The 14,243-nt window shown below is 49.9% G+C and overlaps 1 protein-coding gene across 1 annotated transcript in view; it reads left to right on the forward strand.

Moving 5' to 3' along the window:
• Positions 1-328: 328 nt before the first annotated feature.
• The window catches only part of LOC131215770 (mucin-4-like), a gene marked incomplete at its 5' end in the record, with an annotated part of 33,834 nt that continues 19,919 nt past the window's right edge, over positions 329-14,243 (forward strand). Inside the window, 2 exons of the mRNA XM_058210166.1 lie at positions 329-491; positions 588-773. Coding sequence (XP_058066149.1) covers positions 329-491; positions 588-773 — 349 coding nt within the window. The remainder of the gene's footprint in view (positions 492-587; positions 774-14,243) is intronic.

Here is a 14,243-nt window from a genome sequence, read left to right on the forward strand (position 1 = left end):
ACTCGAGAACGAAAGTGAACCGGAAGAGAGAGAAAGAGAAAGATGGCCCCCTGAGTGAAAGTAGTGTGTTTCCGGTTGAACAATAGAAACCCGTGTTCGTGTTTTGTTTTTACCGCTTCTTTGGTGAGCTGACGGACCGCAATAGACAGATCGAATCGATTCCATCCAAATCACTCGCACCCCAAACAGGATGCCCCGGTGTTACGTGGTGAAAAAACAACAGCCCGCGGCACCGCAGGTGATGCCGTACCGGAACCGGATGACGCCGCCGACGACGACGACGACGGTGGTGACCACGGTGGCCGCCGCAAACCAACAACAGCAACAACAACAACAACAACACCAACAGCCGCCACTGCAACATCAAACGAGCGCCCGGCAGGTCCTGATGGTCACCGGGAAGGGACCCGCGACGAAGGGCAGCGGTAGCGGTGGTAGTGCCTTGGGAAATGTTATGGTTTGCGAGAGCAGTGGCGTCGCCGCCGCACCCGGCAAGGCCACGGCCGGAAGTGGCCACCCCACACAACACAACACCGCCGCCGCCGGCAACGTTGTGCTGCTGAACAGCGTGAGTGTCATTAGCGGAGGTCCTGCCGGCCGGCCGGGCGGTGCGAAGATCGGCGGCAGCGACGGGAAGGTCAGCGACGGCGCCGGTGCCGGTGGCGGTGGGATCGTGCAGCGGAAGGACGTGGACTCGTCCAGTGGACCAGTCAGCCCCACCGAGGGCTGTGTGGCACCGATTTATTACACCAACATTTCGGACAACAAAAGCGGTAAGTTTGTGTTTTTTGCCGGGGGGGGCCCGATCCTTTAAGCAGCGCGGATCCAAGGGGGATCCTTTAACGCCAGGTGTAATGGCGTTTCGGCAGTGTTCCCGCGCGTTCAGGTTTACTTAGGTCCTCGGTGGACCGCGATCCAAAGCGATCCGTGCTGTCGGCGAAGCGGCGACTAATCCGTTAAGCAATCGTTTGAATTTGAAAGTGTTAATTACTCGATTGGGTGAAGACTTTGGAAGGACTTGTCAACTTTAAGGTGTTCGAAATCCGTAATTATCTGCGCTGCAACAGCAACGTGCTAGCTTGGCGAACTAGCTTTAAGTTTAACGACGATCGTTTAACCGTTTGCAGCGTGGTCTTGGCTTCGCTTCAAAAAGGATCGTATTATGCCCGCTGACATTTTTGAGTGGCTTGAGCTCGTAATAAAGGGTGTGCCTGTTAAAAATTGGTCAAACAAAAAATTGTACCACTCCATGGCCTTTTTCCCATAATTACAAGATACTAAATCCATCCAAAACAGAAAAGAACCTTTGTACTTTTTTAAGGAAAAGCAGAACATAAATTAGGAATTTAGGAAAACTCGGACATAAATTTCCTGGTTGATGGTCCCGATCGCGATGTAAATGCCACTTTTGCCTGCCATAGGAGATATTTCTTTGCTAACTTCGACAGCTTTATGTTCTTGCAAATCTCTCTTACCTTCCTCTTCAGTTGCCGTATAGTATTTCTGTCCAAGAATCTGTTTAAAGTCTGCCTTGGCGTAGGTTTCTTTATCCAGCACAACGCAGAAAATGTCGTTAACATCTCCATGCACAGATTCCGCGATCGGTTTCTGGCCGACATGTTTTGCTGGTAATCACGATTTGAAGTCACTACTTTCTAGAAAGTAGCCAGACTAGCACATTTCTTAGATCGATTCACGGTTGGAGACGTTACTTCCAGTTTCCTTGCGACATCTCGGACGGAGAGGTTAGGGTTTCGTTTGAAACTACCTCTTACAACAAATTACATTATTTCAGGACTATTGATACGATAAGATAAGCTTCACAGCAAGAAAAGCTTATGTTTCCGAGCTCAACATGAAGATGGCAACACTAGTAAACGAAAGTTAGTTAATTTAGTTGTCAATCTTCTGGCAATGTTCTGACTGTCATTCACCAAACTTTCAGCTAGTTTGGAAGTTCAGTTTTTTGCCTAACCATCATTTGAGTGAGTCGATGTACGTTCGGGACGTCCAAAAACTGCCACTAGCCGTGAAATCAGCGGCCAAGTTCAACAAGTGTGGGCTAACCCCCACCGAATTAAGTGTGAGAAATAGCAGAGGTTATGACCAACCGTGGCTGTCGTAATTAAAATCAACATGTGGACATTAGAAAGCTGAAAGCAATTTCAAACAAAAATTTAACACTCCGATTATCAAGTTCGGCAATTTCCCAAACGCGCAGAAAGCACGACGATGTAAAGAGCTCAGTGGAGACGCATGGTACCTCAAGGTATTCGCCAAAGGAATCGTTCCGCTAGAACCGATCATGTACACGCGTGTCTCACGCGGCACGTGCTTCAAACCAATCAAAGAGCGACAGAGAGAGAGTGGACGGCAATAAATCGCCGCCGGGAATGTAGGTCCTGTCTTCCTGACGCGGCAGCACCTCTACGGAATTCAATTAGCCCAACTTTAATGCTTTAAAACAACGCTTTTAATAACGACCCCGAAAGACCCCTTGGTGGGTCCGACTTCCGACAACTCACTCGCTGGCCTGGGGCTAGTGGCTAGTGGCACACTTTAAGGATCGGCTCGTAAGTAGCGACACGTTGCCCGGGGGTTGATTGTGTTTGCGCCCGGTAACAAACCTAATTTGTGCCCGACACGGCTCCGTTCGGGAAGCGTCGCCGGTGACGGTGGTCAGCAAGGACATCCTGACCACACAGAACGCACACCGTGTCCGCGTCACGGTGCGTGTCGCCGCGTGATCACCGAAAACAGCAATAAGCAGCGCCCGGATCCCGGTTCGGAGCTTGTTAAATAAATACGCACACGCAAGTACGCGAGGGGACGGGATCGTGGGCAAATTACCTTCGCCGCTGTTGCTGCGGCCAGCGGAAAGAAAAAGCAACCAAAAACTCCTTCGCCCGCAGTGAAGGGCCCGTTTGAATTAATACTAATTTGATTACACCTGCAAAGCCCCCGGAATCCCGGTGTTTCCCGAACGGGGCCAACGCTGATCCCGAGGTCCAGCACCGGGGTAGTTGTGGTGGCCCTGGTACACATTTAATTATTCCCATTTTTTTCCGACTCGCCCTTTTGCGGCCTGTCGGAATACGCGCCGTCCCACTAACAAGCTGCGGACCGTTGGTGGCCGTATTTATGTTGTTTCGTTGTGTTCCTTCTTCTCCGGCTTTCCCACTGGCCAGGTGTGGAGCGGCGGGCACTGGGGCTGACAACTACTGCTGCCGCTGGTACTACCGTACCTCTCTTTGCGAACTCTCGCTTACAACTCGCTCCAACTTCCGGCTGCCAGGACTGCCCGGGTTGCGCGGGATGTGGAGCGGGTTCCGGGTGACAAAAGTTGAACAGCGTTGAACGAATGGCCATTAATTGCCACACTAAAGGGCCACACCGAGTGAGGGAATTTACGTGCCACTCCACCCGGCCCCCGGTCAGTGCCGGCATTACCGTTTGCTGAATAAGTCAAAAACTGTCACTGTCATTGTGGTGACGTCTGACTGGCTGGCTGGCTGACAATCATTTATGCGCGCGATAGCAAAGTTTTCGAAAGCTACATAATACGACAATTTGCCACCACCCAGTCTGACCATCCAGCACACACGCAGGGTACGCGGAGTTCGCCCAACAAGTTGCCCGTTGATTGAACTCATAATCCAATTAGTCACATCACATGCGGCGCGATGCAGGGCGCCGTATGCCGGAGAGAGCGTCCCCCAGGGGAGAGGCACGATAATGCGCGGCCCTCGGAGAGAGTGCCTTCGGAGGCGTTTGATTCGGTCGCATAAAGTGATCAGCAATTACGGGTGGATTTGGTTGGGCGTTTTAATTCATCGGCTGGTTGCTGGCCTCGTTTTTTTCTGCACCCTTTTGGCACGCCATTTTGCAACCGAGAGCCGAGAGCCACAGGACAATAAGCGGCAGGACGGGGCCCGGCAAAATGAGGTGATAGCGATGGGCCATCATCAACACCGTTGTTGTTTGGTTGTATGTGGTGCGGTGCGTGCGGTTAAAGAGGTCGGCAAATTAGTTTAATTAATTGATTTAGATATAGTTTCATTGATTTGGCTTTATGACTGCTTGTTACTGTTCATTCTAACATACACTGCCCCAGGGGTCGAGCCGCTAATGATGATGATATTTATGAACATTCAAATAATGCATTTATCGCAATCGGTGTTTATCGGTCGGTTGTGGCTTGAAGTGGACCAATTGTTGCCTAAGCTTTTACACATCCTTTCAAATTTACCAGGTCTAAAACTTGAAAATGGATATTTTTTGCAAAGAAATCAACAGTTTATTACATTGAAACGACAAATTATACTTTATTCAAAGTATCTGCCATTGCCAGCTATAGATTTCTCCTATTTCTCTGCTAAATCGTGGATTTCCAGACGAAAGAATTCTTCGAAGACAAAGATTGTAGCAAACTAATTAGTCATCCCATTTCGACTTCCTCGTAGGAAAGGAAGTGCTGCTTAGTCCCATCCATGAAAAACAATCATTGGTCAATTGGTCAATCAAATCAATCATTGGTGGTCATTGAACCGCACCTGGCGCCTCCATAGCGCACGGCATTCTGGCCGTTTTTCGATCACTGCATGGTTCAAATTGATCATTTGTTGTCAGTAGTGATCTGAATTAACGATTTCAACAGATTTTAGGAGCTTGTGTTAGAACACACCTTTCTGGTGCCATCAGATCAGTTCTTTTTTGGAGTACTCCGACGCTCTTTCCTGTTAAAGTCAAAATCGTAATTTTTTTAATTAATAATAATAAAAAATCTTTCAACATTTACCATTATGAAATGAAAGGATTGATAAAATTGTCAATATGACGAAATCATATGTTCTTGAACTGAACCATGCTAAACAAACCATGCTTTTTGAAAGAGAAAATCCACGTGTCACACATAATCCCAATCCTTAAGATGGGGTCAAAAAAGCTTTCTGAGAAGAACGCTGCCACATATCTACTTATTCACACCTCAATAACATATTTTTAAGCAAACAATTTTCCTCTGAACCTAACTGGCGACTGGTGATTAAATAAAAACACTGCAACGGACATAGATTACAACGTGCACAGGTGAGAAAACGCAAATGAGTGCCAAGCGAACCGGAAACACGGACGATCACCTACGCCGGCGCCGGCCACACTCGACTCGCCGTGTTTCTTCCAAGCAACATTTTCTTCAACCTATCCACACCAACAGTCGTTTGATTTTCTTTCCCAGCCAAGGGGAACCCTTAGCACCAGGCCCGTACCGGAAGTGCGTGCAGAAGGGTCTCGACAGTCCCAACAGCAATCCGCCTCAAGAAGCCAGCGTCAGGACTCTTGTTCCGTGTGTGCGATGGTGATTGTAATGTAAAACTTCCGCCCTTTTTTCGCGCGAATTAACGACGAGCGAAATACGTCAGCCGGCGTGCCATCTCGCTCACCCCTCGGGCGAAAGCTTCCGGTTTTCTCGCTCACTTCCGGTTCTTATCGTCCCGTGGCTTCACCAGGACGATAAGCGCCCGAAAGTTATGGTGATTGAATTAGACCATTCGACCGTTGTCTTGTGTTCATTATTGTCACTTATCAGGCCACGGTGTTCGACACACGCGGCCATCACGTTGCTAGTCCTAGTCGTCATCATCGTCGTCGCCATTGGTTTCCAGCAAATGTCCGCTCGGTCGGTCCGATCCGGAGGGGAGGGACAAAAAACCAAGCAACGGAGCCCCATTTCGCTCGCCAGGACATCCGGCTGCCAGAAGCCGAATCCTTGCTTCTTGCCACAACCCACCACGAGGACGGCGACAAACTTGTTGATTGAACGGTGAACGCTCATACGACACTTTCGTGACCGGCAAGAGGGCCTCTGCAGTAACTTCCGCCCCGGCAACCCGGGTGCTTTTCGGTGCCCGGCCCTCGAGCAGTCATTACCGAGCGACGGTTGAAGCCGGAAGCTCACACAACGCGCTACTAATGAACGGAAGGAGCGCCCAGCGCCAGTGCCAGCGCCAGTGGCGCGGGCTCCGTCGCCGTGCCGAGTTGCGTTCGCCGTCCATTAATTATTCACCACTCCGAACACTAATCAGGAATCCGGATTGCGTGCCGTTTGTGACAACGTTTTGTTGTCCCGCAGTCCCGCGTAGTAACAAGTCTTTCAGTATTGTTTCGCCGTTATGTTTTTTTTTTCGTTCGCCATTGCCGTTGTTGCGTCCCGTTTCTGTCGACGTCATTAGCATACACGGCGGTGGCCGCGGCAAGTGAGTGTACAAAAAGCAGTGCCTCGGGAACGTGGCACATGTTTTATCAGCTTTCACCTGACACTTGTTGTAAAGAGCAGATTAAAAATGGCACACCAACATGGCAGACTGGCTCCGTTACCGAAGGCAGACATGTTTGGACAAATGGATATTTAATGTGGAAAACACGATAAAAGTGTCAGAAATAAGTTGAGCTACATGCTTCATTAAAAATACTCGTTAGCATAATGCAGTAATATCTAATCTCGGACCCAAAATTGCCGCATGACTGCAACAACGACTACGCGGTAATTCTATTAGTAAAATGGAAGCCAAAAATATGGAAAGAATTTGGGCATTGAATGTAATATTTTAAAATATTAAAGGTAAGGAAGATAAAAAATGACTCAAAACTATGCTCAAAACATGTTGTGGGAACCAAATCATTCAAAAAAGGAAACAAAACCTAGCCAGGTTATGAAATTACTGAGGAATGTAAATGCGAACGAACTGCGACAACGAAATATAGCAATATTGGCGTCAGTTTGAGGTGACGAGCTGCTCAAAAGGTGATGGAATCGACTCGACAACCGATTCACGGAAATAGGTCATGCGAATGCTGTTTCGTGTGCATTTTCCGCCATTTTTGTCGATAATTTCACATTAAACCGCGCAGCACAAAAGGTGCGGCTTCTGGCGTGCAATTTTATTTTCCTTTTTTCTTGCCCAAGAACTCACGGCCCAACAATGCCACCAATTGACACCACTTTCGGTGGAAAATCTCCGTTTCAACTCAACCCACCCGAGAGGGGCGAGTGTGGGGCGCTTGTGCCACGCGAAACCCGAAACTCGGCAACAAAATAGCATAATGTAACGGCACAGCAACTCCGGTGACACCCAGAGGCAGAGAGAGAGAGAGAGTGAGGCGAGGAAGTGCTGTTCAACCTTTAAAAACCCGGTGCAACAATTTTGACACTTTTCTGCCACCGCTTCCAAGTGTCGGAGTGCCCAATTCACCCTTCAGCATCAAACGGGGTGCTTGAAATGATTTCCCGAATCGAACCCCCTGGAGGAGGAGAACCCGTGGAAAGCGGAGGTGGAAAAACCCACCGCCCCTCGGCATCCCGTTCCGCCGCCCGTTCGTGGCCCCCGGGCCGAGGTTTCGACATCCTCGAGCGGCGCGCTGTCCTCGTCCTGTCACAAAGTGCCGAATTTCGTATGCACTACCAGTGTTTGCGTGCGACACGTAAAATGTGAGACGACTTTCAGCCCCTCACACTTACATACGCGCAGGCACACGTACACGGTACGGGCACACCAACGGCGAACGGGTTCGGGCTGTGGTCGTTATCGAATGCTTCCTCCATTTTTCTGAGGTGCCACTCGGGAAGTCAACAGTTTCTGCTTGACTCCCGTGGTGGTGCCGAAGGACCCGGACTCGGTTTCGGTGGGCGGCCTTCGGATACCCGAAAAAAGGCCAGAGGAGCGCCGCCTGGAGGAGGGCCGGAGGGGCGCCGGACTACAACATTGGCTACCGTTTATGTTGATTCAAAGGATGATTTTGTTCACTTCGCCGTACACTCGTTTACTGTTCCGCCGGCGTCACTCTCCGCGCCTTGCACCGATCAGTCCATCAAGGCTCCCCCCCTTTCTACCCGGCCCCTTCCTGCATAAACATTTATCCAGCCCCGACCCAGGGGCCCCGGACACCTCGCTGGCTGGCAAACAACGGCACCGGCACTTTAATGTTGCTTCCCGACTGTGTTTCGCAACATCAACAATGTTGTTGTTTGTTAGCATATCGCACCATAAACAGGTTACTGCACGGCACGTAGCCACGGCCTCCGGGGCCCCGGTGGCCGATGGCCGATCCTAAACGTTGGCCGTTGTTGAGCGGGCCACCGAGAGGCGTCTATCGATTTTGCATAACTTTTCAACACACGAGGCGCTTTCGTGTCGGTCCACAGCCCGGGCCCGTGCCAGGTGATGTAAAATTTGTGAAACATTTTCCAAAAATCCCCCGGCCAACCGGAAGGCAGCAACACGTCAAACAAGTGTCGGTCAAAAACTTTGGCGCTGCATTTTTCGTTCAGAGCTCCCCGTTGGGGGGGACCGGCGGTTGGTGGGGATGAACGGGTGGACGGGGTTTGCCAATCTTCCGGGCGACGAAAAGAAGGTCAACCGGGTTGGGTTAGTTGGCAGGAGTGTTTATTTCCAAAACCCTATCAAACAAACTGGACCATTGCTCTGTGCAATTAAACGATGCTCAGAGTCTGCCCTTTTGCGATGTGGAAATGTAAATAAGCAACGGACACCGAACAGGCGTTACGTTCATTCGGCTCATTTATTACGCCAATTATTACATCTTTTTACTTTCTTTGTTCCTTTCCTTGTCGGTCGGAAAAATGAGACGAACCTTCGAATGGACACATTGCTTGTATTGCTTGACCGTAAGATGGCCGTATCGTTTGATTGCTCGTCTGTGGAGTTATATAAAAAAAATTAATGTCATAAATTCTCTAAGAGGTATTTAAAGAACATCTGCAAACCGAAACACTTTTTTAAAAAAACTATTTAATTTGTGAATGATTTTCTGCAGAAATTACAGAAACATCTCAAAATATGTTCAAAGTAATCATCGTTTAATTCATGTTGCCAATCTATCAGACAAATTGTGAATTCCTTTCCAATTCTTCCTTTTTCTTGTTTCATTTCCACGTGTTGCTCTGCAAGTAACAAAACGGCAATAATCTGATGGGCTGAAGGGCCTGGTCTGAAGAACAGAGCAGGGCCGATAACTTTTCACAATTAAGCGTTTTTATTGCGCTGTTCGCGGCTTTAGCAGTATGCGCCAGAGCGTTGCCATGCTGAAATAGGACGTAGCCGTGTCGTTGGGCTCATTCCGATCCGTCTTATAGAACGCTGCTAGGAACATCTAAAACATCAACTACCAAAAGCTTCAACTTACACACCTGATATAAGTTTGTTACTGATTAGCAGTTGATTGGAAAAAGGTTCATTCTTACAATTGTGTTTAGCCCAGTATAAAATGAGAGATAGGCTAAACTCAACGTCAGACTACACTTATTTTTTAACTTAACAATAACATAATTTTACGCTACTCCTAACTATTTGGCCATCAAAATACGCTTCGCTATGTCACAGGTTGAAGGATATGGAGATTATGGAACATGTTCGCCAAAGAAGTTTCTTATCGTAACGCAAACATAGTTTTGTTGGAGTGTGATTTCTTATTATTTCTTTTTTTGTTCTTTTTTGTCACAATTAGGGAACACAATGCAACAACAAGCAATAGGGAATTAAGGTTTGAAGAATTGGTTGGCTAGATTCATCAAGAAGCCCTCTATAGAAGTATTTAAAAACCGACGGAGTGTGACTGTCGCGTTATAGTTCCCGGTTAGGAACATAAATGATAACCAAGTTTTGTTATTTTAATGCCCATTGATTGATGATCAAACGAAAGAAAGCTTATCCATCGTTTGGCAGTGAAGTTTGTTACACTCAGGGAACGTACGGCATCCTTCTGAATTGACGCCAAAAGAAAAAAAATGCAAGCCCAAACATCGCTCTATTATCACCTTTTCCAGTAAAGCAAACCGTCTAAGCTTCTTCAACTAATGGCGAGCATCTTGAACGCTGAACGGCGCGAAGCCGGGAGCATTTCTCCCGGCCAACGCCGACCGATGCTAACGACGCCGACTGCACGAAGCAAAAACCCCCCGGCCCAATCCGCACGTGTAAACACGCTGCTGCTGCTGCCGCTGCTCCAGATTGGATCCTTCCCTCGGCCCCGGATCTCTGGTCCTTCTTTTCTGTACACTTCTTTTTTGCACCCCGCACGAAATATGTTCCTCATTGTCGGTTCCGGATCGATCGAGTGGAGCCGGAGCATAAAAAGTGAGCCTTCAAAGGACGCACACAGACACACTGGGGCGCGCGCGCGCGCGGAAAAAGCGGTCTCGTCACTTGCGTCCGGGGGTGGCGTTCTTGAGTCTGAATGTCACGAGGCAGTCGATGCGTTCGAAAAACCCGGCTCGCTCCGGTGCAGCAGCAGCAGCTCGGAGTTGCAGCAAATGCACCCTTGTGCGAAGGGGCAGATAATTCGTGTGCTGCAGCAGCAGCATTAAGCGCACAGCATCATGTATCGATTTACGCCGACAGGCCGGCCCAGACAGTCCCGTCCACCACCCGTTTCTATGCTGCCCCCGAAGGTCTAGACACGTACAGGATTTCGCTCCGGCGCTCTCTCTCTCTCTGTCACTGGAACATTCCATCCCTGTCGCTCGCTAAGGAGCGTGTATCCGTATCCTTGCGGTTAGGGGTTGTGGAATGAAACGCTGCAACTGCACGCAGACGGCGTCTTCCCAGCCCACCCGACCGTCCACCATCCCGGAAGGAGAGAATTCACCTCAGGTTTAATTGTTACCTTGCCCTACCGAGCGGATAGGATAATGGTTCCCCAGCACACAGTGCACGGACACCAGTACGACGGACACCGGCCAGGACCGGCAGGGGGAGTGTAAAAACCTGACTCTCAAATCACCACCCGCACCACGTTCACGGGTCCCCCCGCGGCCTCGCGCCTGTGGGCCTCGATGTGGCCAGAGCCCCGTCGAGGGGTGCTCTCGAGTTAATCTTAATTGAGTAGTTTTATGATCCCATTATTTCAGACAATGATTAAGGCATCGATAGCTCGGTAAATTACGACCCAAATTGACCACTGTCTCCCGACACCCAACCCCCAGCGGCGGCCCAACAACATTCGAGCTTAAATTAGTCTTCCGCCGGCCGTCGCTAGTGGCGGTCGGTCCGGTCGGTCCGGTGGCTCCCCAGAGACCGCCGGACCGGACCGGACCGGAGATAGGTTCGGCAGGGCTTTTAGAGGCCTCGCTGCGCTACGGCGCAGCTACGATTGCAACCCACAAGGACGCCGGCAGCTCTGGCCTCGGCATCACATCGGGCTCTGTGCATCATTTGGGGTTGGTTTCGCAATACGCTGACCACAAACACCCATCACATACGCACCCGCAGCGCACCTTGGCGGCCCCGGTCCTGGCGCTCCAAAACGGTCCTGTGGTCCTGGTCGCCCGACCGTGCACCACCGGATGCAGCACGTTCCATCAACATCACCATCGTCGTCGTCGTCGTCGTCGTCGTGCTGGTCGTCGTCATAAATGATGATGATGGGGCAAACAACGTAACGATGCAAATCTGACACTTTTTAAGCCGCAAAGCCTTAAAGGCCGGTGACATTTGCCTTTCTCCCTTCGCCCGGACCGGTGGCCACTGCTTACGCAACGGCTGGCTGGCTGGCAGGCTGGCTGGATAGGTAAATGTTTGGAACCGGAAGTAAACAGGACACACTGGTTCATTCGGTTTTTTTCCGGGCAGGGCTCGTTGTTGGACGTCAGCGTCTCCGGTATCTTCATAGAGCCCCTGTTGGAGATTTTATCTTCCGGCCTGTCGGTCTGTCGCCAATCGTGGCTTTCGGTTTGAGAGATTTATGTTGTTCGTTTTTTTTTTTGGGGCGGAATAAAATGATGATCATCAACCGTTTGGTACTTTGGAGGCGGTTCGCCCGATTATTCCATTATTTTTGGCTTTTCTACTTTCACTACTTTCGGAATAGTTTTCATAAGTATGATTTCTGAAGTGACCCCAGGGCTTTCTTCTTGGACAAAACTAGAAACCCCAATAAGCTATCGACGTAAAGAATGGCTTCCGTATGGAGCAGACAAATTAATTCAAATGAATCATAAAATCAAGAAAATCCAGCAAATTAGCATCATTTTCTTTCCACTGCTTCGTGGAAAGGTTTCTTGCATTTTCTCGAAATTGTCCACGCCCGTAGTGTTAACCCTCGATAACCGCTTCCGACCGACGAAATTCCCGGCGGGTCCCTGCCATCGCTACCAATCTATTCATCTCGTGGTCCGCGCTCGCAGTTCGCGCATTAAACCGGCCAATCTCGACCCCGACCGTCTCGTGCGCCCCCCAAAAATCGAATAATTATCGTAAAACTTTATCCTACCTTTCCATCAAACATCGCTCCGAAACCACTCGATTTGACGATGCCAGGAGCTGCCCGCGGGACCGCGCGACGATCAGCGCCGTCACGGTTCTGGGCGCGCTGCGGTGGAAAATTAGAAAATTTTCGCTAAATTTATTTTACGACCACCCATTACCCTAAACATTTTCCGGTGCCACTGGGCCGCGCGGCCACCCGACGCACGCACGCACACCGACACACCTATCGCACTTTAATTTAACCTCAAAAGGCCCGCCCGTCGTGGCCGAAGTGATTGTTGAGGGCGTTTTTCTGACGATTTTGGCCCGCCGGAACACAGGTCCACAGGACCGGGAGCATCTTCCGAAACACCGAGCGGTCGTTCGGTCCAGTCCAGTTTCGGTGATCGCTTGCGTCGTCCTTCTGCTGCTCCCCACCGCAGTGGTCCAGTGAATCAATTAAAATTTTATGGATGTTGTTAAATTTTATTTTACTTCACTTTTAATTGGAAAGTAATTGCTAACGCTGGTCACAGGGTGCTGCTGCTGCTGCTTGGGGCCCCGAAGATTTCGTCTCCTTCCGGTTTCGCGGCCGACGACGGGTGTTGATTGTGCGACCAGATCTTCACACAAATACACGGAGGTGTTGCGCCAGGACTTCGCCCAATCGTTGAGATTTTGATGAAAGGCACATTACACGGAAAAATTAATGTCACACTGGAAATGGCTTTCCCCCGGGCGGGCCGACAGTCTGGCCGAGGTCTAGGCCGTGGTCTTGTTTGGTCTCAAATAATTGGCCAACCTTTAGTACTGTTTTATTTTTGAACCAACCATCAAACGTGCGGTAGTTTGGGTGGTTTCATCGACGGACTTTGGCAAGCCTCGGAAGAACTCCCACAGAGCTACCAGCTTGACGGAATTTTTTCCCGTTTTTCTGTCCACACCGCGATCCCTGACATGGCATATTTCTCGCTCCAAAAATGGCAATTCGTGGAATCCATTACGAAGAATAACTTAAAGGTCCCAAAGGCGATGGCCTAATTTGAATTTTTTGTCTTAAAATTGCGGACGACAAAATATATTTTTTAACCTACTGCTCCAACTAAATCTGCAATTGAAATGCGTCAATCTCGGGTTTCCCGTTCCAACACAAGAATTAAAAATTAAATTGCAGATACCGACGTTCTTTTTCCTTCGCGACACGACAGGCTTCCCGATCGATGATCGTGATTTCCGGGGCGACCTTCAGGTCCCTGCCTGGCTTGGTCCGATTGCACGATAAATATTCCACGATCTCGGCATCCTTTCCATCTTCGAACACCTTTTATTGCTCGGCCGGCGGCCGCACCGATGCGTGCCCGGCTAATCCCAGGCCCGGCGAATCCGCTCTCGCCCCGCTATTGTGCCACTTAACACCTTCCACGTGTTCGTTAAAGTTTCATCCAGCCCCGCTTTAAAGTGGCCTGTAACTGCCTGCACGAAGAAACCCTTCAATCACTCCGCGCTGCCTGTTGCCGTTCTGGGTTTTCCGAGGCTTCTTATGCTCCGTCGCCATCGTCGTCGGTGGCCCTTGGCATACGCTTAAGAATGGATGGTGTGCCGAAACCATCGCCGAAACCGATACGTCGCTCGAGACTCGCTCTGGAAATCTGGAACAATCGCAGGCCCCAGGAGGCGTGAAATGCGCCCGGCTGCGCCCAATCCCCTTCACCGGACCTGGAGGCCAGGATTTATTCCTTTGCACGGGACGGGATCCGCACGCCGGTTGGCACCGTTCCGTGTTTTGTTTTCGCACTCTTCGAGCATTAAATGTCTTTTGAAGACGTTCATCAAATGGAAGTACCGGGAACCGTTTTCCTCTATTTCCCTACAACCGAGCGGCAGTTTAAAATCCCGTTTCCGGTGTCTTTAACGGCGCCCGGTACAATGTAAAGGCAACGAAAAATGCGTCCCACCATCAGCACTTCAGCGGCAGAAACAAGA

This window comes from Anopheles bellator, chromosome 1 (genome assembly GCF_943735745.2).
Source record: "Anopheles bellator chromosome 1, idAnoBellAS_SP24_06.2, whole genome shotgun sequence".
NCBI classification, from domain to species: Eukaryota; Metazoa; Arthropoda; class Insecta; order Diptera; family Culicidae; genus Anopheles; species Anopheles bellator.